Source organism: Anguilla rostrata, chromosome 7 (genome assembly GCF_018555375.3).
Source record: "Anguilla rostrata isolate EN2019 chromosome 7, ASM1855537v3, whole genome shotgun sequence".
NCBI lineage: Eukaryota > Metazoa > Chordata > Actinopteri > Anguilliformes > Anguillidae > Anguilla > Anguilla rostrata.
In genome coordinates this window covers 34,434,850-34,461,153 of record NC_057939.1, presented here as the reverse complement: position 1 = coordinate 34,461,153, position 26,304 = coordinate 34,434,850, and the positions used below count along the sequence as shown (strand labels likewise).

The 26,304-nt window shown below is 40.0% G+C and overlaps 1 protein-coding gene across 10 annotated transcripts in view; it reads left to right on the top strand.

Annotated features, from left to right (window-relative positions):
* LOC135259583 (C-terminal binding protein 1) overlaps positions 1–26,304 on the top strand; it is a 205,655-nt gene that overhangs the window by 122,272 nt on the left and 57,079 nt on the right. For 3 of the 10 annotated variants that reach the window (XR_010331331.1, XM_064344104.1, XM_064344103.1), the window contains exon 1: positions 22,431–22,675. The exons of 2 other annotated variants lie outside the window; for them this stretch is intronic. Coding sequence is in view for 6 of the 8 variants with exons in the window: in XM_064344104.1 (XP_064200174.1) it covers positions 22,636–22,675 (40 nt within the window). In the remaining 2 variants the exon portion in view is untranslated. Of the gene's footprint in view, positions 1–22,426; positions 22,676–26,304 lie in introns of those variants that run through there. 5 more of the 10 variants (XM_064344112.1, XM_064344109.1, XM_064344107.1 and 2 more) reach the window with 5 other exon arrangements.

Sequence of the window (26,304 nt, the reverse complement as noted above, 5' to 3'; positions counted from 1 at the left end):
TCACACAGGCGACACTGGTTGGATCTATGGGAAGTGAGGTCCAAAAACACACCTGCAATTACCGCTTCTCGCCATTGGCACCGCCATAGAGAACGAAACTGAAATCTTCAAGATTGTCACTTTAAGTTTGCAGATGACACAACGGTGTTGGGCCTGATTACCAACAACCACACCACGGCCTATGCAGACGAGGTGATGGCGCTCTCAAGGTGGTGCCAAGGGAACAACCTTCAGCTCAACATTGAGAAAACAAAAGAGCTGATCCTGGACTTCAGGAAAAGGGGTGTGCACGTGCCCATTACCATCAACTGCTGTTGAATGGGTCAGCAGCTTCAGATTCCTCATAGTCCACATCTCAGAGGATCTGAAGTGGTCTCGGCACATGGACACGCTGGTGAAGAAATCCCAGCAGCGCCTTTTCCACCTCAGACGGCTGAGGAAGTTTGACCTGCCCCAACCAATCCTCAGGAACTTCTACAGGTGCACCACGGAAAGTGTCCTGATCAGCTGCATCACCGCCTGGTATGGCAACTGCACCGAACGTGACTGGCAGAGGCTGCAGAGGGTGGTGCGGTCAGCCCAGCGGGTCACAGGTGGTGCACTGCCTAACCTGAGGGGCCTGTACACAGTGAGGTGCACGACGAAGGCCAACAAGATCATCGCCGACCCCAGTCACCCGAGCCATGGCCTGTTCATCAAGAAGATGTCCAAGAGGAAGCCTAGCTGTGTCAGCATAGCAGCGAAGACCAACCGCCTCAAGGACAGCTTCTACCCCCAAGCCATTCGCATGCTAAGCTGAGACCCCTAACCACTGCCCAGCTCCACCAACAACTGAACTGCCCCCTCCCACCCCTTCCCCTCCTACCTCCTCACACCCCACTGTATCACTGTGTCACTTTAGCACTGTCACGTGATCACTTTATACTTGGTTCATGCCAATCCAAGTGTGATGTGCAATACTTTAGTTACTTCTATCTTACTTATTATTATTACATTTTACTATTTATTACCAGAATTGTCACTTAATTATAAATACCCGCTAAAATCTTATTGTTTTTATTTTATTTTATTGTGTTTACTGTGTTGTGATTGAGAGAGATGCATATGGGAACAATGAATCTCACTGCCGTGTATGCCATGTGTATGTGATCAATAATAAATCTTGAACTTGTGATGCTCACATGTGGAGTTATATAGCTTTAAATAGAACCACCCCCCAAATGGGCGAGGATTGGCCAGATTTGGCATCTACGCAAAAGGGGCTACTGAAGGGAGTTGTGGTGTGTATGTAATGCCAATCCATGGAAGATAATGAAAAAATAGGAAAGTGTGAATACATCTACTCTTGGGCAGATATTTTCTCCTTAACCAACAAGGTCACGATGTCTCTGTTACTGAGGGGGAGAATGTGTGTGTGTGTGTGTGTTGGGGGAAAGCAAGAGCACCAGGGCTGTAATGTGGGACATGCAGAACTTCTATCAAACCTGAAAGGAAGGGGCTTCCCTACTGAAGAGGCTTGTATAATTGAACAGGTTGGATAAACCTTGAGGCATAATTAGGTGTGATGGTAGTTAAGAACAGGGTCTGGCACAACTTTTCTGGTATAACCCCCCCCTCCCATTAAAACTGGCTGTCACATGTTGTCATTAACACGATTTAAACCAATTCATAGTGTTTTTCTACCGATATCTTTCGATAATTTTTTTTACAAATTATTGATTGACAGCTCATTGCAGCTTTTATTCAATTATTTTACACTTCAATTATTAAAGCCTCTCTCTCTTTATATGTGCTTGATACTATGTGTCCAGTAAAATGTATAAAACTATTCTGTTGTGTCTCTGCTAAATTTGTTGATAACATTGAGAGTCTCATGATGTCATGATGGGAGATTGAGGTTGACATTACCTTGGTGGGAGATATATATGCATTCTTTATTTAATTCACTTCAATTCAATTTTATTTGTATAGCGCATTTTACAAAGAACTGTCACAAAGACACTTTACAGTCTAGCAAGGCAAGAGACAGAGCAAAAAAAAAGTAAGCAGAGCGAACATCAAGCCTGCACCCCCAAATAGCAGGTACATAAGGTAAAAAAAAATCCCTGTGGGGAGAAAACCTTCAAACGGTGGCTAGAAAAAACTACCCAATGGGAAAAGAATCAGAGAGGAACCCGACTATAGAGGGGAAGCCCATCATTCACTGGCCAGCATGGTGTAAAGTACCAGACAGCAAGTAAAATGGGTTGAACAGGTTATAGCTGAGGAGAAAGCTAACAGGAATGGTGGAAAACCAAATGATAGTTAGAATAGTGCAGTTTAGAGGAGCCAGATGATGGATCTGGAGCTCCAGACAGCATCAATGCATGGGCAGGGGAGGAAACGGCTGATGCAGTCCATGACCATTGAGTGAAGGACAGGGCTGGAGCGATCCTGTGGATTCAGACCGAAGAAACAGGCTGGAGCAGTCTTTGGACTCAGGGCGAGGTAGGGGATGGGAGCCCAATGGGAAAAGAAAGCGAAACAGAGAAGTAAGGGTTATGATCAGATAGACACTTGATACTAAGCTACCTAGTGTGTCAACTCAATAGGGCCAGCTTGACACTTGAGGCTAAGCTAACTAGTGTGTCTGCTCCATTGATGCGAGCTTGACACTTAATGCTAAGCTACCAGGTGTGTCAACTCCATAGGGCCAGCTTGACACTTGAAGCTAAGCTAAATACTGTGTCCGCTCCGTTGATGCGAGCTTGGCATTTAATGCTAAAGTCCTTACCGAACCCAGACATCAGTGCTTAATTTTATAGACTCCATGATTATACATGACCATTTGACAGGATTATAGGACTATAGAAATGGCAAAATATAGGACTGACTAAAGAGGTAAGTTTTAAGCCTACATTTAAAGGCACAGAGTGTGTCTGAAGCCTGCACATACATAAGGAGCTCTATGAGAGAAGGTTCTACCACCCATTGTCATTTTAGATACACATGGAATTTTCACATAACCAGCATCGTGTGAACAAAGTAACCTTGGAGGAGAGTAAGGAATTAGTAACTCACTAAGATAGGCGGGCCAAACCGTTTAGAGCTTTATACGTTAACAGCAAGATCTTATTGTTGATTCTGGATTTGACAGGCAGCCAGTGAGGAGATTTAAGCACTGGACTAACCTTTCTTAGTTCTAGTATGGACCCTAGCAGCTGCGTTCTGTAAAGTTGTTGACGTTTCAAGGCTGAATTGGTGCAACCTGACAGTTCAATGTTACAATAATCAAGCTGAGAGGATACAAATGCGTGAACCATTTTTCAGCATCCTGGGGGGACAACATCTTCCTTAATTTAGATATTTTCTTTAGGTGGAAGAAGGCCACTTGTATGATATTATTAATGTGGGCCTGAAAGGAGAGATCTGAATCAACAATTACGCCAAGGTTTTTAACAACTGCTTTGGAGGAGACAGAGAAGCCATTTATATCTAAGGAAAAATGGAGGAACTTATCTCTAAGGGATTTAGGAGCTACTATGAGCATCTCAGTTTTATCAGAATTCAACTTGAAGAAATTCTGGTTCATCCAAGCCTTTATATCTTTAAGACAGGTCTATGGCGTCAATTTAATGCCAATAATCAGCGCAAGCAGATATTCACTGCGCGAGCACAGAACCACTTTCACGCGTGTAAATTCCAACGCCAAGAGTAAAACAAGCAGCCGCGCGCACGCAGATATTCACTGCGCGAGCACAAAACCACTTTCACGCACGCAAATTTCAACACAGAGAGTAAAACAATGAGCCACGCGCGAGCTGGTTCTCCTCACTCGCGAAGAGCCACTTTCTCCTCGCGCAGAGTAGAATTGATTTTTGTCAGTGTGGCGGCGGAGACTTGTGCTAATGTGTTCACATGTATGATTGGTCACTTTAAATACGAAGCCATACACTTCACTTCTACTATGCCTTCTAACGACAATGTTCTTGTTAGCTAAGGGACGATATAGAGACACAAGTTGTGAGTAGCCTACCGGAGACAATGCAGTGTCATTAAATGTTTATTAATATATGTAATTAAAGCCGCAAGCGGCGTTGGGAGGGGTCCAAGCATTGGCACCATCGCGCCCCCTATTGAGCGATTTTAAAATGGCTTTGTCCTCATGATCATATACCTTCACCCAACATATCTACTGAACATCATGATGATTGTATGAAAAATGGATGACTTATGGCCAATTTTGTGCTAAGAGACGCTGTCGAATGACTTAGTTGCGTCGCCATGGATGTGTCCTGGCCGCTTCCCGTAAAGGCCTTTACTATGTCGTAACACTTAGATGGGATGTCGTAACACATATATGGCCCAGCGTGTTTGTACAGTTGCAGCGGTTCCATGCCGCAACTAAAAAAGGTGTCACACTAGTGTTGTCACGATACCAAAATTTTGACTTTGATACCGATACCAGGTGTAGTATCACGATAATTGATACTGAAATGATACTGATTCAATACTCGGTACCTAACGATACTGAAATTACCTTAATAGATCAGAAACATAATGTCCACAAGGGATGACCTCATTTTCGAATTCACTGTTTATTAAAAACCTGGTTTATTAACAACCTTTAAGTTGAAGCCTGTTCAACATATCAATAAGCATAGGACTATAGTGTTACAGCACTAAACCATAGAAAACTATATAAAATATATTTAAAAAATTAAACAATTGTAAAGTAAATTATCTGTAAACAGGTCTTTCACTTTAAAATATATCTAAAAACAGCACATTTCAATAACAATACAGCATCTTCCTATAATAAAATATTTACAAATTAGAACAGCTATTGCTACTGACGTGAACTGAGTCTAAGCTTGCGCTGTATCAACCACGAAAAAAAGCACAAGCACGGGTCACCTCACTTGCCAACCTTAGTTGTTACTGCCATCTAGCGAAGATTCTGACAAATCATAACTTTTCATCCTCTCAATCGGTAATGCGGGAGACACATGTCCCTGGCTTTTACATTTGACGCAAAACTACCGAACGTCGGAAAATTCTAATGCCGAACCGTTTCTTTTTTTTTTTGTTTTTTTTTAAGTACCGGAAAAGTGCTGAAGCGTCGGTGTACTGTGCAACACTACGTCAGACACATATACCAATCCATAGCTCAGCTTAGTAGAGAATGCACATTTCAGAGCGCCTCAGAGACAGATAGGATAATAATACATATTGCATATAGCCTAATAAATACGACATTTAAAAAAAAACGAAACGAAAAATCAACTGGACATTCCTGATAGCATGCGTGCTGCGCGAAGAATCCCTTATTATTTATTTAGACATTGACAGACTACAGCATTTGCGTCTTTTGTTTATATTCAATAGTAATTGCAGCGAGAAACTGCAGCTGTAGACACAATAAAGTTTGTTATATTATGGTAACAACGGAATGAGGCGGACTACATATATAGGCTATATTTACCGTCATTGTTTTATTATACCAGCGTGTTTTCGCGCGTTTGCAGAGAAACTCAATTACTATCAATAAAAATGGTTTAGCTATTTCTCAGCATAGCCTAATGACGGATGGAGATGGGACAAAAATAATTTTCAACCGTCCACCACATTTTAGCAACGTTCCAACACTCTCGTCATCACTGTTCCATGGGTCACAAAAACTATTACACTAACGCTTACGTTGCAGTGTGAAAAATCCACATTATATAATACCACTAACCTATTTAAAGACACTCAATTTCAAAAAGAACGTATATAACGAAAAGAACGTATATAACCGAAATATTTTGAGCAGTAATACTTACATAGCAACATGACATTTTATCTGTGTTTAGTAGCCTAGTATAGAGACAGAAAATCAATGACAAAGTCCTATCCGCTTCTGTTTTGCGTCAGAAAACGATTTCAGATAGGTCTATCAGCAAAGAAATGTCTTAGCTAAGCCCTGAAGTCCTCAATAATAATAGTACTCTACAAGAAATTATGAAAATCGTTGACAACGTTTAGTTAGGTGAATCGTCTTTTATGCTACGCCACAGTGAAAGCGCAAGTGAATGCGATAAGAAAATATTCCGTTGCGCTGAACTATAAAACGCTATTCCAAATGCAAAATCATACATGTTATACATCGTTAGAAAGCTTATACTCTCCCCTACTGAATAAATGAACTGTCAATGGAGCCAAATTGTACTAAAAACGGCGACAACGCCGTAAGCAACAGGAATCACAAACGGATTGTCCAAGACAATATAGGCTATGACCACTCAGTCGCAAAAGGGACATCTCTACGCGTAAACCAATGGTAAGATTGTATATTTATTCAATGTTTAGTCCCAGATATTGACTGTAGAATGACATGGTATAATTAAAGAAAAATTGTCTTGTGTATGTCGTTATTCAGTGAGCAGCGTTGTCACTGCTATATTGGCATATTTTAGGGCTAAGGTCGGGTTTATCTTGTTGCTACGGAATATTGCACTACATTACATTACAGGCATTTGGCAGACGCTCTTATCCAGAGCGACTTACAACAAAATGTATAACCATAATCAGGAACAAGCGTGTCGAAAACCCTAGAGGGCAGTAGCCTACCGTTCCAAGTGCAGGGAACAACCGCATAGTCCAGCTTGGACCCTGTAGGTTAAACTAATTAACACTAACACAAACAAGTCCTACAGCAACAGCGCAGTCTATGCGAAAGTACAAGCAACAGTTAAGACGAGTGCATTAACTAAGTCACCTACGAAACAGCTAACTAGTTACAACCCTAACCTTACAGTTAATTCAGAGATTAAATTGAGAATACGATTTCTCTCAGCATAATGACGGATTTAAAGAGTAAACGAACTCACCCGTTATTGTCTTCAAATGGATCCATGTCAAAGAAAAGTAATGATTCATCGTCTCAAAGCTTTACCGTAGCGTATTATTTATTTAGACACTGGCAGAGTACAGCATAAATTGCGTATTTTGTGAATATTCAATGTTAGAAATTGCAGCGAGAAACTGCAGCTGTAGACACAAGATAGTCTGTTATGTTATGGTAGGAACGGAACGAAGCGGACTATATATGTATTACCGCCATTGTTTTATTATACCAGCGTGTTTTCGCGCGTTTGGACAGAAACTCAAAACCTACCAATAAAATGGTTTAGCTTTTTCTCACCATAATGACAGATTTAAAGACTTAACGAACTCACCCGATACTGTCTTCAAATGGATCCATGCCAAAGAAAAGTAATGATTCATCCTCTCAAAGCTTTACCGTAGCGTATTATTTATCTAGACATTGGCAGAGTACAGCATAAATTGCGTTTTTTGTGAATATTCAATGTTAGAAATTGCAGCGAGAACTGCAGCTGTAGACATAAGGTAGTCTGTTATGTTATGGTAGCAACGGAACGAAGCGGACTATATATGTATTACCGTCATTGTTTTATTATACCAGCGTGTTTTCGCGCGTGTGCACAGAAACTCAGAACCTATCAATAAAATGGTTTAACTATTTCTCAGCATAATGACAGATTCAAAGACTAAACGAACTCATCCGATACTGTCTTCAAATGGATCCATGCCAAAGAAAAGTAATTATTCATCCTCTCAGAAAGCTTTTACTTTTGGTAGCCTATCCTAGCATGCACGATAGGTGGCAGTGTCAGACTGTCCTTTCACTGATAAAAACTAGACCCTACGGTGTCGGATTACTTGCGTCGCCATGGTTGTCGCTTGCCGTAAAGAAGTTTACTCGATGTCGTAATCGTTTGGATTTGGAGCTCCAGCTTTTCCGCACCCCATCTAATGAAAAAGTCCAAATGGTGTGCAAACCATATGGCGGACATAGGTGCTCCCAATAGGAAAGTTGTAGAGCACATTCAGATGCATCAGTCGATGACGTTTTGTGTTGATCTGACTTACGGTGTGGGAGTTATGACCTTTTAAACTATGACCCTTTGTTATAGCGCCACCATCTGGCCGACATGGGTGGTTTTTAGTGCCTGGGTAGTGGGGTGCCATAGGAACCCACCTACCAAATTTGGTTGGACTACAACTTATGGTTGCTGAGCCTCAGACATTTTAGCGGAGAAAACTGCCACGCCCCAACTAAAAAGTCTAAATGGTGGGCAAACAATATAGCGGACATAGGTGGTGCCAATAGCAAAGTTGTAGAGCACGTTCAGATGCATAGGGCGATGAAGTTTTGTATTCATCTAACTTACGGTGTGGGAGTTATGGCCTTTTACGCAAAACCCTTTGTTATAGCGCCACCATCTGGCCGATGTGGTGATTTTTAGTGCCTGAGTAGTGGGGGCCCATAGGAACCCACCTGCCAAATTTGGTTGCTCCAGGACTTATGGTTGCTGAGCCTCAGTCACTTTTAGCTTCGCTGCTTGGAACCCTAATAATAATCCTAACAAATACAATAGGGTTCCACCAGCTTCGCTGCTTGGACCCCTAATAATAATCCTAACAGATACAATAGGGTTCCACCAGCTTCACTGCTTGGACCCCTAATAATAATCCTAACAGATACAATAGGGTTCCACCAGCTTCGCTGCTTGGACCCCTAATAATAATCCTAACAGATACAATAGGGTTCCACCAGCTTCGCTGCTTGGACCCCTAATAATAATCCTAACAGATACAATAGGGTTCCACCAGCTTCGCTGCTTGGACCCCTAATAATAATCCTAACAGATACAATAGGGTTCCACCAGCTTCGCTGCTTGGACCCCTAATAATAATCCTAACAGATACAATAGGGTTCCACCAGCTTCGCTGCTTGGACCCCTAATAATAATCCTAACAGATACAATAGGGTTCCACCAGCTTCGCTGCTTGGACCCCTAATAATAATCCTAACAGATACAATAGGGTTCCACCAGCTTCGCTGCTTGGACCCCTAATAATAATAATAATCCTAACAGATACAATAGGGTTCCACCAGTTTAGCTGCTTAGACCCCTAATAATCCTAACAGATACAATAGGGTTCCACCAGCTTCGCTGCTTGGACCCCTAATAATCCTAACAGATACAATAGGGTTCCACCAGCTTCGCTGCTTGGAACCCTAATAATCCTAACAGATACAATAGGGTTCCACCAGCTTCGCTGCTTGGACCCCTAATAATAATCCTAACAGATACAATAGGGTTCCACCAGCTTCGCTGCTTGGACCCCTAATAATAATCCTAACAGATACAATAGGGTTCCACCAGCTTCGCTGCTTGGACCCCTAATAATAATCCTAACAAATACAATAGGGTTCCACCAGCTTCGCTGCTTGGACCCCTAATAATAATCCTAACAGATACAATAGGGTTCCACCAGCTTCGCTGCTTGGACCCCTAATAATAATCCTAACAGATACAATAGGGTTCCACCAGCTTCGCTGCTTGGACCCCTAATAATCCTAACAGATACAATAGGGTTCCACCAGCTTCGCTGCTTGGAACCCTAATAATCCTAACAGATACAATAGGGTTCCACCAGCTTCGCTGCTTGGACCCCTAATAATAATCCTAACAGATACAATAGGGTTCCACCAGTTTTGCTGCTTGGACCCCTAATAATCCTAACAGATACAATAGGGTTCCACCAGCTTCGCTGCTTAGACCCCTAATAATCCTAACAGATACAATAGGGTTCCACCAGCTTCGCTGCTTGGACCCCTAATAATCCTAACAGATACAATAGGGTTCCACCAGCTTCGCTGCTTGGAACCCTAATAATCCTAACAGATACAATAGGGTTCCACCAGCTTCGCTGCTTGGACCCCTAATAATAATCCTAACAGATACAATAGGGTTCCACCAGCTTCGCTGCTTGGACCCCTAATAATCCTAACAAATACAATAGGGTTCCACCAGCTTCGCTGCTTGGACTCCTAATTAAAGCCCCATTCAGATCAGATTTAGTGGGTAATCCATGGGTTAATGGAATGCCCATTGTTCTCTTGAAATCCAGCATTTAGGTTGGTATTTATGGGTTGAACTCGCTCTGAATGGAGTCAACCCACTAAATCGCACCCTGGAATTACCCACCCCTAGACCTACAACAATACCCGGGTATTTAGTGGGTTGCATTCTGTGTGAATGGAGTTAAAAGCGACCCACTAAATCTGACGTCATGTCAACAGGCGACGCTGTTACAGACCGCAGATTATTATTTTTTAAACGTTGTTAGACTTGTTTCTAGCTAGCTGTAGTTACTGGTTAGCTAGCTAGCTGCAGTAAATCGCTGGTTAGCTAGCTAACGTTGTTAGCGACGTAACGTTAGCTAGCTTCAGCCAGCTCAGATAAGGTTACTTATAACTAGTCAAGTCTATTGCAAACGATTGGAGAGGCTAGCTAAATACGTTAGCGGTTGCTAACTTGCTAGCTAGCTAATAACGTTAGCTAACGTTACTTTGGATATCAAAACATAAACAGCTGTCAAGACGTTACAGCCGTTGCCCTAGCAATGACGATAGAATGGTAAACAACCCAGCTCCAGTGTGTGAATGGTACCTAGGCTACCCACTATATACCCACCTTAATGCTAGGTTTCAAGAGAACAATGGGCATTCCATTAACCCAGGGATTACCCGCTAAATCCGATCCGAATGGGGCTTTAATTATATATATTAATAAACATTTAATGACACTGCATTGTCTCCGGTAGGCAGCTCACAACTTGTGTATCCATATCGTCCCTTAGCTAACAAGAACATTGTCATTAGAAGGCATAGGAAGTGTATGGGCTTAGTATTTAAAGTGACCAATCATACCAGTGAACACATTAGCATAAGGCTCCGCCCCCACACTGACAAAAATCAGTTCTACTTCGCGCCAGGAGAAAGTGGCTCTTCGCGAGCGAGGAGAAATACTTGGCGAGCGAGTCGAACCAGCTCGCGCGCGGCTGCTTGTTTTACTCTCGGTGTTGAAATTTGCGTGCGTGAAAGTGGTTCTGTGCTCGCGCAGTGAATATCTGCTCGCGCTGATTATTGGCATTAAATTGACGCCATACAGGTCTCTAACTTGGCTAGCGGATCAACTTCGCCTGGTTTAATATAGAGTTGCATGTCATCTGCATAGCCGTGGTAGTTAACAACACGACTGCTTATGATACCCCCAAGAGGGAGCATGTACAAGGAAAAAAGCAAGGGACCCAACACAGTTCCTTGGGGTTCTTCAAAATTTACCCTGGAATAGTCAGAGGAATTATTATTTATCCTAACAGCCTGAAATCTGTCAGTGAGATAGGATTTAAACCACATAAGGGCTTGCCCAGTGACACCTACTGATTTTTCTAACCTATGTAGGAGGATATGGTGGTCTATGGTATCAAAGGCCGCACTCAGGTCAAGCAGGACAAGAACAGAGATACATCCACAATCAAGGGAAAGAAACAAATTGTTCAATGCTTGGGCAAGGGGTGTCTCAGATGCTTCCTAAATCCAGACTGAAACCTCTCATACACATTGTTATCCTGTAGGAAAGAAGAGAGTTGTTGTGCTACACATTTCTCAAGAACCTTTGATAGAAATAGGAGATTTGAAATCGGTCTATAGTTAGCCAGGTCTGTCTGATCCAAATTTGATCTCTTGAGCAGTGGCTTGATTTCTGCCTTCTTAAAAGACATGGGAACATAGCCGGATAGCAGTGAAGTGTTAATTGTGTTAAGAATTGGTTTGCTAAGAACAGGCAATAGCTCCTTCAGTAGCTTTGTAGGAATAGGATCAAGAGTGCAGGTGGTTGATTAAGCAGTAGAAACTAGTTTGACTAGTTCACTCAGAAGTATGTGAGTAAAGGATTCCAGTCGTTCTATGTGTCTAGGAGGTGGGTCTGTGATATTGATAAAGCTGTTGTTGACTAGTGTAGAGGCAGATATATTTTCTCTAATTCTTATTATTTTACTGCTAAAGAATGTCAAGAAATCATTACTGCTATAAGAAGCTGGAATTTTAGGTTTAGTTGCTGCATGATTATTAGTTAGTTTTGAGTAGGAATTGGGGATTATTCAGATTTTCTTGTATAAGCTTTTAAAAGTAAGTAGACCTTGCATTGGAGAGAGAATGATTATAGGCACCAAGACTCTCTTTCCAAGCTAGGTGATATACCTACAGTTTAGTGGAACGCCACTTGCGTTCCAGTTGGTGAGACTTCTGTTTAAGAGCCCGTGTATAGTCAGTATACCAAGGTGCAAGTCTCTTCTCAATAACTTTTTTACTTTTCAATGGAGCAACTACATCAAGGGTTTTACGTAGTGCGATAGCCAACCCCTCTGCTAGATTATCAATAGACAGGGAGGAAGCTGAAACATCTAAATCAAAGTATTCCGGAATTGTCTCAATAAAGTTTGTAGCAGTGTTAGTTGTAATATTGCGACCTAAATACATTTTAGGTCCAGACCATTTTCTTATAGGTGTAGTGTTATAAGAAAATGGTCAGACAAAATAGATTGTGGGTAGATTACAACATCACTAACATCAACACCAAAATTTAAGACCAGATCTAAAGTATGACTACAACAATGTGTGGGACCAACAACATTTTGAGTGAAGCCGATGGATTCTAAGATATTCACAAATGCAGATGTAAGAGGGTCATCTGCATTTTCATAGTGCAGGTTAAAGTCACCTAACATCACCACTTTGTCATTGCTTATAGCTAAGTGAGAGATGAATTCTACGAAGTCATGAACAAAGCTAGAGTATGGGCCAGAAGGTCTGTAGACAGTCACTAAGACAATGGGCTGAGAAAAAAGGCAGATTGTACTGTCATTGGGATGAGAACGGTTCATTAATAACACTTGAACGGAGTCAAATTTATAATCAGGTTTTGGAATTGCATGAATAATGTCATTGTAAATAGTAGCAACACCACCGCCTCTTCGACAGAGACGGGGGACTTGACGATATATGAAACCAGCTGGGGATCTGTCATTTTTAGAGCATGTGATTTGTGTATGTTTGTAAATTGGCTGTTTTACATTGAAAACATTTTATTAATATTTTAAATGCAGAATGGTAGTGCACACAATTTAGTATGATACTGGACAATAAGAAGAGATTTGTCCAGTTTATTTCTCCAAGTTTATCACATCGTTCAAATACAACATTTTTTGTGAAGTAGATTTGGAAATATAATTTCCAAAGTAGTGGCAGCATTGTGTGTGTGTGTGTGTGTATGTGTGTGCGTGCATGCGTGTGTGTTTATGAATGTTCAAGGACTGTCAAAGTTAACGCGATAATAACGCGTTAACGGAAATTCGTTTTAACGCCACTCATTTTTTAACGCACATTCTGTTATGATAAACGTTAGCCCGACCCTTATGCTGCGTTCAAGACAACTCGGAAATAGTAAAAAACGAGGTCCGACTAGTGAAAAAAGCAACTGGACGCTCGTAGACCTCGGGATTATAGGTCGGAAATTCGAGCATCATTTCTGAGCTCCGACTTTTCCGTCTTCCTGATTTGTGAGGTCACATTAAGATAAATGGCGGCATTTGTAGTTCGTGGTAAGAAAGAAAAATGGTGTATTCAGTCTTTTCATGCATTTTCATTTGGGTGTGTGATTATGTGATATGCGTTAGTATCGTTTATGTTTCCTATTCATAGCAATAGTGAAATTTAAAAGTTACGATATCCATCAGAAACTTTTTTCGCTAGCCATCTTAGCTAGAAAACGTTATTTTGCTCATAAATAAATGCTGCAAATGATATAACGAACACCTGACCGTGATACCATATTTACATTTCAGTACTACTGCAGCCTAACTAGTTTCGCTGTTTCACTCTATTTACTCATTTAATATACTCCTTAATAAAATAAAGCAGCGTTTTCTGTGGGAATCCATGTTTTCCCGAGTAAAACAGCGTGAACGCGGTTTTTCATTGGGCATATTGTTCAGAATAAGGGAGCTGCCCTGTCGTCCAACAATGTAAACAGGCTTGTCTGTTTAAGCAACTGGCTCGGTGCAAAGAAGTAGAAGTATAGCCTAACTGTTGTATCCAAAGAAATGGAAGTATAGCCTAACTGCAATATCCTAGTTAGAGTCCTAGTTCTGTATTATACTCCCTTTCTACTGTTTCCTGCTCACTTTATTTATTGTTTGTTTTATTTTGTATCATCCTGTTTTGATCCCACATAGTAGAAGGGGATGTTTTTGTGAGCCTTTATTTTCCCTATGTGAGGTTGGACACAATTACGTTGTGTGATTTGCTTTAGAAGTGCGAGGGATCCAGGGAATGATCTTTGAGTAATGGAAAATTTAGCTGACCAATGTACCTGTTGTACAATGTGCCTGTTGTTGCGATGCATTGGGTCCATCGTTTTGTGTTAATGCTTTAAAAAAAAAGGGATGTTTTAGTGAACCTTTATAAGTGTAAAGTTGGACACACTACATTGTGTGAGTACTCATATTACTAAGTAATGTTAAATTTAGGTCAATATGCCCATCTGTTGTTGCCTGTTGGGCTTGAATTTGCCATGTTATGATTTGAGCATATTTTGTTATGCTAAATGCAGTACCTTTGAGGGTTTCTGAACAATATTTGTCATTGTTTTGGGTTGTTAATTGATTTCCTATAATAAATAAACATACATTTGCATAAAGCAAGCATATTTGTCCACTCTCATGTTGATAAGAGTATTAAACACTTGAAAAATATCCCTTTAAGGTACATTTTGAACAGATAAAAAATGTGCGATTAATTTGTGATTAATCACGATTAACTATGGACAATCATGCGATTAATCACGATTAAATATTTTAATCGATTGACAGCCCTAGAATGTTCTGTATGGTGTTGGTCTCTCCCTCACCCAATCTCATCCCTGTCCCCCTTCAGTATGATGCGATGTGAAGGTGGTCTCTCTCCAACAGCAGTGTGAGCATTAGACACGCCGCAGTGTGCAGTAGGGAACTGTCTGCTGCAAGTCTTGACATACATTTCACCTACACTCTGTCTTTCCTATGTGCCATGCTGTTCTCTCTTCTTCCCTCCCCTCCTATTTCCTTTCCTTCCTTTCTTCAACCAAGTGTGATCCCCTGCAGTGTTTTACTTCATTGTCCCATTTCGCAGTACTGTTTTTCACCTTGTGTTGTGGTCCCTTGTGATGTTCTAATGTGTATCTTACCTGCCTTGACAAAAGTGTGGGCTCCAGTTACATTGAACAGACTGCTTCCATCAGACAATCAACAGCAGTATTTCAATAAATGCTATAGAGCTATGCTGTTATGTTTTCAGGTTTTACAGATTCTGTGCCAGGCTGTCTTTGCTGAAACGCACACAAGCAGATTACAGTTGAGCTGGTCCCAATGTCACATGGATACTGTAGATTCTAGACATCTGATATTACAAGATGAAGCAGAAATAAAATTCTGCTGCCTAAACAGAATAACATAATTTTATTTTTTAACATGTGATAACCTTTGGATTGCTCATTTTTATAAAGAAGTCAGGGGTTGGCCATTATTTAAATTAGCAAGAATATTTGGTGGAGAGTTGGAGGTTGTCCTCATTACCGATGTGGCAGAGATGCAGCTTGGGGGTAGTGTAGAGCACATGCTACATTTAGAGTGCTGACTGTGCCCAGGGTCCTTTCAGCTTTAATGAAGCAACTAAGAAGGGGATCTTGTGCATGAGCTGTAATCGGGCTGACTTTTCCATTCAAGCATGAGGGGAGGATCTGTTTATATTCTGATATTTTCTTGTTAGCTCTACTTAGTCTCCCTGTGGATTACCAGCATCTATATTCAGTTGTCTAGCATTGCAGCCAGTCATGGGCTGGAGTGGTGATCAGTGCAGCAAGACCAAAGCAACGAATCAGAGCTTGGGGGTTGTTTTCAGGAGTCAATGCAGTATTGCTGCTGATGATCAATGATCAAGTACAGTTCACATTTTAGGTGATAATTTCTTCAGTTGTTTGTGGTCATTACCTCTCCTGATGGCATGCTTTAAATACTTTTGCTGTTCTACCGCCATACTACCCCTCCCCCCTTTTCTAGGTTCTTCACACCTCATTTAATCCCCTTCTGTTTACTTTACTATTGTGTCTTTCCAATAACCCACATGATTTCCCCTTTAATTAACCACACTTCAGTATTTTGTTTTATGATGCTTGTTTCCATCAAAACTGCATTAGCTAATGAATAATGGGCTGTAGGGTACATTACAGTAAATCTTTGTTTGTTTTTTTTCAAATGTAACATTCCAATATAGTAATTTGGATGGTATATGTAGGTTTATAGGCTTGTCGTATACATATAGGATAGTCCATTAAAATGTATGGACTAACCTAATAGTTAATTATTAATACATGGCTAATTAGCTGGAACCTTGTAGATGAGTAAGCAGGAGTAGAGCATCTCTTCTTGAGCAAAGCAAAAGTTAAATGTTGTCTGTACCTTAAAAAATGTACAAAGTAATGGGATTTGCCCTTTCTACAGAATTGTGAACCTAGAATGTTCCACAGCCAAACTTAACATGACAATTTCTCTGTACATAGATAGACAGAGCTGGCTTCTAATATCACATTTTATTTTGAGCAGTGTTATCTCTTGTTTTTTTCTGATCAGTATCTTTGTCTCCTTCAACTCAGTCTATTGTGTACTACAAGCTTACCTTTGCTGCTTTGGTCTGTACCCCCTTGTTGTCTTTTTTGTTGTTGTGAACACCAATACAAAATTATATTTTAAAAAGCTAGAAGGTAGAAACTACAGCTAATTGAGACTTGATCCTTTTGGCTAAGAACATACAGTGCTTTAAAAAGTTAAGTCACAAGACAGAGGTCCAATTGTAAAGCTATTTTCCTCTAATATACTGCAAAAATGTCCTTAAATGAAAATATATAGTTTCAAAAGCACAACTTTCCTGAGCTAATCAATTAATTAAAAAAAACATTATATCAAATCTCCTAACCTGTTAAGATGATTTTCATAAAATGTGAAATCACATATTACCCCTCATCTTGATTGTAATAACCTACAAGAAATTTTGCTACTCTTAAACAGAGCATTAATAGAGGAACATTTACATAATTACTTTGTACTAAAAGGCTATGGTTAGCACAATTGGTTTTTAATCAAGGGTTCAGGCAATTGATTCCATCGGTAGACAACCCCCCCCCCCCCCCCCCCAGTAATACTAGTCACAGACTTTTGATTATTTTTTTACAGATAGCTTTTAACAATGTGCATAAGATTCGAAAATTTGGATTGACTCCTACATATATATCTTTGCCCCAACCATTATGGAACTTGCTGTATATACAGTTAAATGCAAAAGTATATAGCCAGTGATACAATTTTTTCTGTTTTGGGTCTGTTCTCTACATTGGATTTGACGTGAGGTTAAAACGCAGACTGACAGCTTTAATTTGAGGGTATTCAGAACCATATTAGGTAATATGTTTTGGAATTACATCCCTTTTTATACGTAGTTCTTCCATTATAGGGGACCAAAAGTAATTAAACAAATTAACATAATCTTGAAGTCATCATATTTAGCACTTGGTTGCGGATCCTTTGCATTTGATGACTTCCTGAAGTCAAGAACATTCCACTTTTTTAACCCCGAAAAACCGCTTGGCTGCAGTATGTTTTTGGTCATTGTCCTGCTGCAAGGTGAAGCACGATTTCAATATTTAGTCCCAGATATTGACTGTAGAATAACATGGTATCATTTTTAAAAACTTTGTCCCGTTTATTTCATTATTCAGTGAGCAGTGTTTTCACTGCTGTATATCTTATGGCTATTGTCGGGTTTATCTTGTTGCTATGACAGAATACAATTTTTGATTGGCATTTTTATTTATATTAGCTTCTCCACCGACCTAGCTTATGGAAGAGGACGTGAAGAGACCGTATGCGGAGTCACAAAACTCCGCATGACGTAATGTGAAACCAATCAGTGAATACGTCATTAAGCCTGCCCACCCGAACGGTTCTGCTGCACTGAGCACGGTTGTCTAACCGTGCCGAAAATATCGTGCTGGGCATGGTTTGTAATCGTTCCGCGCCAAACTGTTTCCTGGTGGAAACACCATTGGAACCATTCCTCTCCGTGCTCAGAATCGCTCGGCCCTGCAGTGGAAAAGGGGCTTATGTAATCAGCAAATGGGACTGCCTACTAATCGCATTTTGTGAATGAAGCAGAACTTAAAAGGCGCAGTTTAAAAAAACTCAGTGGATTGAATATCCTGATTGGATGTTGGAGAAACTGATTTATCTTCTGTTGCGACATAAGAGTGTATCCATCACTGAACAAAATGTGGACTGTGATATTTCAGCTGTGTAGCGGCAACTGTCGATTGAAATTATCCAGATGTGAGAAAGTGTGATGATGCAAGGAGCTTGACTATTGCCGGGATGGAGTAGGAACGTTGTGTGGGAGGTTCTAGGTCATCTTTTATTTCTCACAGAAGAGTTATTATTTCTATAGCTGGGTGTTTGTCACAGGAGTCATGGGTACCACTGATTCCATTATTTTTTTTCTCTTTTTTGGCAGTTCCATCTTTCCCTGTTTTTTGGCAGTTTTGGATGGTAACTGTACTGCAGCCATACAGTCAGTTGTTACAATCAAATGCTTGAGAACCCCTGTCAACAGTCTTGATGCTGAGCCCTCTTTGTCTGTAGCTACTTATTCATCTCTGTCCTAAAGCCTTTATCATCTTAATCACACGATTGCAATTAATTAATTTGTGTGATTATATGTATGAAATAAGTTTTGATAGCACTTATTTGAGCAATTTGTATCAAAGGTTTGGTCATTCAGTTGTTCAATAGCATGGCAGAGGAGAGAGCAACACATGCACTCAATCAACAAAGACAATACCAGTGATAAAACATAACAGAAAGAAACTCTGCCCGGTCAACCGTGACCAATCCTGTGATATTTTGACGGACCAATTGCAGATGAGGAGATCTGGGGACTTGCAAACAGTTTGTGCTGTGCGTATGCACACACCTTAATGTTCAAACTCAAAACAACGCCTCTTTTTCGTCTCTTGTTCAAAAAAAAATGGTCCTTTCGAACAAAAAGTTTGATTTTGTTTTGAGTATACTAGCGCCTTAAAGTAATAATCTCGAAGATTTTCATTAAAATAAATGTCTTTTAAGTCACTATCTATCGCTGCATTGGTAACACAATGGTGATTGAGCCTATTTTTATATTAATTTATACTATTATTATTATCATAATTCATGATTAAAAAACTTGGTGTCTGTGGCGACATTCCCGGGAAAAAATCACAAGCGGCGCACAGTTAGTGACACGTTTTTCATCACCCATCAGTGGTTGGTCCGCCAGAGAGGGTAGGCGGAACTAACGCAACAGGCTCGCTCTTCAACTCACTTGTGTGTGAGCGGCGTACTGTTTTTTCCGGTGTCTGCATGCGTTACAATAACAGAGAAAGGGGGGTTGGGGGAGTTATGGAACCCTAAAAAGTTTTTGTGTAACATGAGAGATCATATTATTTGTTGATGTAGATTTCGTATTACATTTAATGACAATGTAACTTTACTAAATTACATAGCTATTTGCACAGGTAATGCTAGCTACCGGACCATGTCAAGAAAGACAACATTAGTTTAGACAACGTTGCGCACAGTATCCATCTCTCATATCAGGTAACGTTGCGTTAGCTAGCTAGCTAATGTAATTAACACAATCTAATGTCGGCTAACAATTAGAAAAAAACGCTAGCTAACGCTACCGACCGGTACCGACCTCGCAAACCGTCTCTCAAATGCAATGCTACCTTGTTGCAACGTTGCAGTGTAGCTAACTTAAGGCCAGTTCAGATCAATGATTCGCAACGAGACTGGGTGGAACTTGCAAAATTCCAAGACGTCTGATTGTAAACGTTCTAAAACTGCACTTGGCGATTTGACAAGGACGGTCTTTTAAAACCTCAGGGCAGGCAACGGCTCTGCTACTAGCCAGTTCACACCGCTGCAAGTTTCTCTGCAACATTCTAAAACCGTTTCGCCTCATTGCGAATCATTGATCTGAACTGGCCTTAACGTTACCGTTATTTACATTGCCATCGAGTTCATCAATATATTATAATGATCGGAATAAAGCCGGGGTATGTGGAGCAGAGCCCGGGTCTGATTTCTGAAGACGTCATGCAGGAGAAAACTAAATAAAAGAATACGGCAGTATGGATTAGCATTGTTATTATTTTATTACGCTTCCTCATATGTTCCTTCAGCCTTTATGCCCTTTTTGATGAAATCTCCTTTGTTTTTGTTTTATTCTTCTTGTTCTGATTGCTAATTTAACACCCAGCTCAGCTTTCTCAAACAGTTTAGCTAGCAAAACCAGAAACACCAGGGGTAACATTTTGCAAGGTAGTTGTTTCAAAAATACCACACAACAATCATTCACGAAAAAGACTGCTTATTGTGCACGAGATACATAATTGCACGAGCCACAGCGAATCCCGCAAATTCTTCTCTGCAGTGTAAAGATGTTCATACCGGGCAAAAGGTGGATAAGGAACGTTTGCAGAAATTGATCATCACTAATTCTACCCCAGGTTTGCTACGGCATTTTAACCCGGCTCGGCAGTGTAAAGACATCTTGAGTTCGCCTAATGTTAGACAACGAATGAGTATGTACATAACGTTACTTTTATAACAACCGTTTTTTATTCAGTAAATAGTAAGTGTTATAGTTGGCGTGCCAACTGACTGACGTCACACAGGCGACACTGGTTGGATCCGGTTGGATCTATGGGAAGTGAGGTCCAAAAACACACCTGCAATTACCGCTTCTCACCATTGGCACCGCCATAGAGAACGAAACTGAAATCTTCGAGATTGTCACTTTAAAGCCACACATCCTCCGATGAGATCACCTGGCATCGCTCTCATCTCCCACAATCAGCAGCTTGTGGACATGCTTTCTATTTTTAAAACAGTGTTTGTTAAACTGGAGTGAGTTTGCACGTCAGATTTTTTCCAGTCACTCCGCCAGCTTGCCTCGCATCGTCAGCTATCCCAGCATGCCTTGCGGACGTTAAGAATTGGCTCTTGTTGGCTGCGTTCAAAACCGCATATTATCGGTACTTAGCGTACTACCTGTGACTTAAAATGAGTATGTAGTGTTTCCACTGCATAGTATAGTATGTTCATTCTGAGGATGCAAAATTGCTGACAGCGGCGTTAGAAACTGCATACTATCTGAACTTAGCATAAGTAATATGAGTTTGTTGTGTGTTCCTACTGCACAGTATGTTTAGTTTGAATTTGTGAAAAGTACCTGGATGTACAGTACAGGGCAAAAGTATTAGGCCACCTGTGATTTAAAAAAACAATAATTAGGTAGAGAAGAATTCAGTTAATTTCGCATTTATTGAATAACTAACCAAAATACAAAAACATTTTTTTCAATTTCTACCAACAATAATACAAAAAGATTTTTATTTTATTTTAAAAAATTATCTTAGACATGACTTTCCTCAAAATAGCCTCCTTTGGCTTTAATTACAATAAAACAAATTTATCTGTCTGATCAGTTTTCAAAGTGGGAGGTGGAGAAATGAGAGCGAGATGGAGGGAAAATCTTATCTATCTTAAGTTTTTTTAAACCACAGGTTGCATAATACCTTTAACCTGTAGTGCAAGTACATTTACAAAGCCTAACTCCTTCTTTGCCATATTTCTTGCAACTTAGGTGCCAATTTTACTTATACTACAGGGCAATGATATTAGGCTACCTGTTTAAAAAATTTTTTTTAAAGATTTAAGTTCATTTAACTACCTCCACCTCCCACTTTGCTAAATAATTGGATAGACTTCCAATAATTTCTTTTATTGCAATTAAAGCCAAAGGAGGTTATTTTGAGGAAAGTCATGTCCAAGATTATTTTTGAGTAAAACTCATCTTTTTGGGTTATTGTAAGTAGAAATTGAAAAAAAAATGTTTATACTTTGGTTTGTTATTCAATAAATATGCATGTATTAACTGAATTTGTACACATGTCTTATATTTATAACTTCTGATGACTTTCACTGAAACAAAGATGTCCTATTCAGTGTAGTTTCTCTCTGCACTGTACTAAAACAAAGCTTAATGAGACTAATCTAATTAACTGAGTACTTTACAACAGAGTGAACCTATATATATACTGGAAAGGGCCCACTCATAAAAATGACAAACCAAAGTTGACAGAAGATTTCGGCAGAATCAAAGAGACAGCTACGGTGTGAAATGATCTTGCCTCCACAGGCTCAGATCTTCTCTACTCTAATTGCTTCAAATGTTCATAAGTACATTCTGCTGAATAAACCCCCCCCCCCCCCCCCCCCCGCTCTTTTACGCAGTCTCTTTTCAGAAAACAAAAGATCAATTTTTTGTGGCTGAGGCTCCACCCAGTTCTTTGCCTCCTTTCCCCTCCCCGGACTCTCTTTCACACACACATGCAGTGACACTTGTATTCTGTGTGTGCATGGGGGGAGGGTCTACAAGAGGGAGTGAGGAGAGAGAGAGAGAGAGAGAGAGAGAGAGGGGGGTTATATGGTTGTGTGTACTACTTCAGGGCAAGAAAAAAGAGGGAGAAAAACAGAAGTAGCCGCCATATGCCGTGTACTTTTTTGTGAATGTCTTGTTGAAGTGGATTACTCAGAGGAGGAAAAGACACCTAGATGGGAAGCTCTCATTTGCTGAACAAAGGCTTGCCTTTAGGTAAAAATATTCAGATTATTATGCATGGACCTCACATTAGTTATTTTCTCTTATCATGTACAGTCATAGTTGTATCGATCGTGTTATGTTCCCCTCCCCCTCCTCCCTTCTGTTCATCTCTCCATTCTTCCACTTTGGTAATCGACTGCTTTCACTTCGTTTCTTGTGCTGCCATTATCCTGGACGTTTTCGACGCGTCGAGTGGAAAGGACCTTAGCTGTGAGAGCGCTATTCCTTGTCCTGAAGGACACAGGGAAATGCACTCTTTTCCCCACCAACAGATCTGCGAAGGGCTCGCAAGGGCATTCATACCAGCGACTGGGCTGCTTTGGCGAACTTGCCTCTCTTATTACTGTCCAGCTCAATGAGCCTGAATTTGAGGAAAGGATACCCGCGATAGAAATGGAAAAAACCGAGAATGCGCGGTGGCATGAAACGCGCTTTTCCGGAGCTGAGCCCGGGCACGCAGACGTGGTTTTCGATCGGCCGTACAGTGAATTGCGCTGTGGGAATGCTAACCCAGCAGCTAGAGTGCACCGGTCTCAACTTGTTTCATTTTTCTTGTACGACAGGAGGAAAATGCAGGTTCTAGAATAGTCGGCCGTGACGAAAGGAGATTATGTTTAAAAAATAATAAAATACTAGAGCTGGCATTCGTGTTCTCACGTTCGTTTTGAGAGGTAACTTTCATTATAATTTTTTTTTAATATTCACGTTGGCCATGTTCCAGTTGTCATGTTTTTTTTTTACACCTTGGCGTATTACCGCATGTTTTTTTTTTTTTTTTGAATCAAAATGCATTAATATTCACCTTTATCAATACAGTTTTATATCAATACATCAATAGTTTACAGTTTACATTATATATATATATATATATATATATATATATATATATATATATATGAAAAATGACTTAATAGTGTACTACTCAAGGCCTGCACACTTTTTTATCCTGGTAGTTGGCCAATATTTAAAACATAAAATTAATGCATATTCCTGATATTGTTTACTCTGGTTAAGTGCCTAATGTTGTATCAGTCTTGTATATATGCAATCATCAGTTGACTATATATTTTAGAATGAATATTTACATGCCGTTAATGGACGTGGGCCGTGGCATAACACAAATCTGAATAGCCATCAGTCTGTTGGTCTTTTTAGGTCATGAAAAGGTTGTTGTGCTGTTTTGAAATTAATTTGTGATACCTGATTGAAACAGTTTGTAACCAATTTTATAACATCAACATAGTTTTTACCTTTCTCTATGGGTACTTGAGAAATTGACCTTGAAATTGACCTTGAAGATAACATTTTTGTTTTCATATGACAGAAACCATGGCACTCGTGTTATGCATGTCATGGGGGAGAGGGGAATGGATTTTTTGGGTACATGAAACCTCACTCTGTCACACCCACTTTGGGTGGATGGATGCTCCTATCTTTCCTATCCTTTTTGATGCTGGCATGCACAAGATGAATTTGGCCTACCGTTTTTCTGGACGCCGCTGTTAGGCTTGCCGGTGAACTGGCTCTAAAGATAAGGAGCTCTGTTTCTGTTCTGATTTACATATTGTGGTGATGCATCATTAAGCTTTTGTTTCTTTTGTGTTGGAAGTCAGAATTGTGGTAATATAGTGTAATGAGTCCACTTGCATGTGTAACTTCTTTACATGCAGTGCCATTTTTTGCAAGACTCTGACAGCTAGGAAAATACCTCAACATTTAGATGAAATGACCCACAGTATATCGCTGCAACTGTAAAGCTTATAGGAAAGGATATGATTGCCCTCAAGCCAGAGGCAATTTCCAGGCTGATCAATGGCAGTGTGAGTTTGAAGTTATAGGATATGAGTGCATTTTCTCCTTTTGCATCTGTGCTTATCTTCATGGGGTGCTCAGGAGAATATTGGCAAGTCCTTCTTTTAATAAAAGGAAACTGTATATGAGGATGGTGGTCAGGTGTACTTTCGTTCAAAACACTAGTGTAACTTGTGAATAGGGTATGTGGCTCATTTGGGAAGTTTAATCTCATCTTGGTGATTCTGCTGTGTGATTGGATCCCTCTGCTCAGCGTACTTTAAATGAACTTAAAAAATTATGCTTGCCAAAGAATTTCAATGCACAAAATGTTGAAATGTTGCTTCAAAGCAGACATTTCTTACATTTAATTCAACAGTCCATCTCTTGACTAATAAAATGGGATGAAAACTTTAATATATATGAACCAATACTAAAATATGTTAGAATTATTTCCTATTGAATAAAATAAAATGTTCTCTATTCTTTTGTTTGGTGATTGAGTTTCCTCTATAATTTGGTCTCTGGTCTGTGATTGGCTTTCTCAAAATCAAGTTCAGATATCTTTTTTTCTCTCTGTCCTGCTTCCTCGCTATCTTCTCTCCCCTTTCTCTCCTACTCTGAACAGATTTTACCTTGTGTTAACTTCAGCAGCTCTGTTCTGTACTGCATGATGTGTAACAGTTCTACTCTGTGCTATGAATGAGTGCCGTGACAGGTTACTGAGTTTTGTCTCATCTTGTGATCCTGGCTGGTCAATTATGTTCAGGAGGCTTTATGAAAACGGCCTCATACAACAGGAAAGTATTTGAACATCAGCATAGCTAAGATAACTTTAACAGTATAACAACATGACAGTGTGACACAATAGTGAAACCTAAAATACTAAAACATACTACAGTGAAATACAACAGTGTGATATAACACTACCAAGATGATTTTCCACACAATTTAATCACAGGGTTCTACCCCGCGCAAAACATTGTGTGTGCGTGTGTGTATGTGTGTGTGTGTACGTGTGTGCGGACGCTTGTGTACGTGTGTGTGTGTGGGTGTATGTTTATCAGATCATGGTCAAATGCATGTTTAAATGATTCAATAATTTTCAAATACAATGTATTTTATAATATGCAATTGGAAATTATATTGTATTTGGAAATGTTTTGATTTCATTGATTTTATTTCAAATGTATTTTATATAATTGGTGTAGTAGATTGGCACTTTTCAGTGTTTCCCGCAGAAATATCTGTAATGAACAGAGACTCTCATTCCTCAAACATTGACTTCTGCATCTGACTTAAACACACAAAATTCAGATACAACTTCACACAGCTTCACAAAAAATTTCACGTTTGTTCCTTATCCTCTTACTCTTATTCATCATCATCTTCATCTTATACTTCTTAATTTCCCTGCCTCCAGGCCCTTAAATATTAATTCAACCCATTGGATTACACAGTTCAAGCAAAATCAGCACGCTTCAACCACTTGCAGCATCTGTTCATTGTTCACAGTACCCAGGCCACTCAGGGACAGGTTTCATTATTAAGGAGGATTGTTGTGTCATAGCAGGCATTGTGCTGGTCATAGTTTGTAATTCCTTTTTATTAGATTATTCTTAATTTTGCAATATTAGCTAATTTTGTCATGTGGAACAGTTGGCTTTGCTTACCTTGTTGGTTTTTTACTCACTGAATGATGTTCAGGTTTAACTATACAATGGTTTATGTTGCTTTCTTTCATTTTGTCTGGTAGATTACTGCTCTAACCAACTCTAATCTAGCTAGTGACAAGGAATGGTTTACATATGACTTGTTTACGGATATGA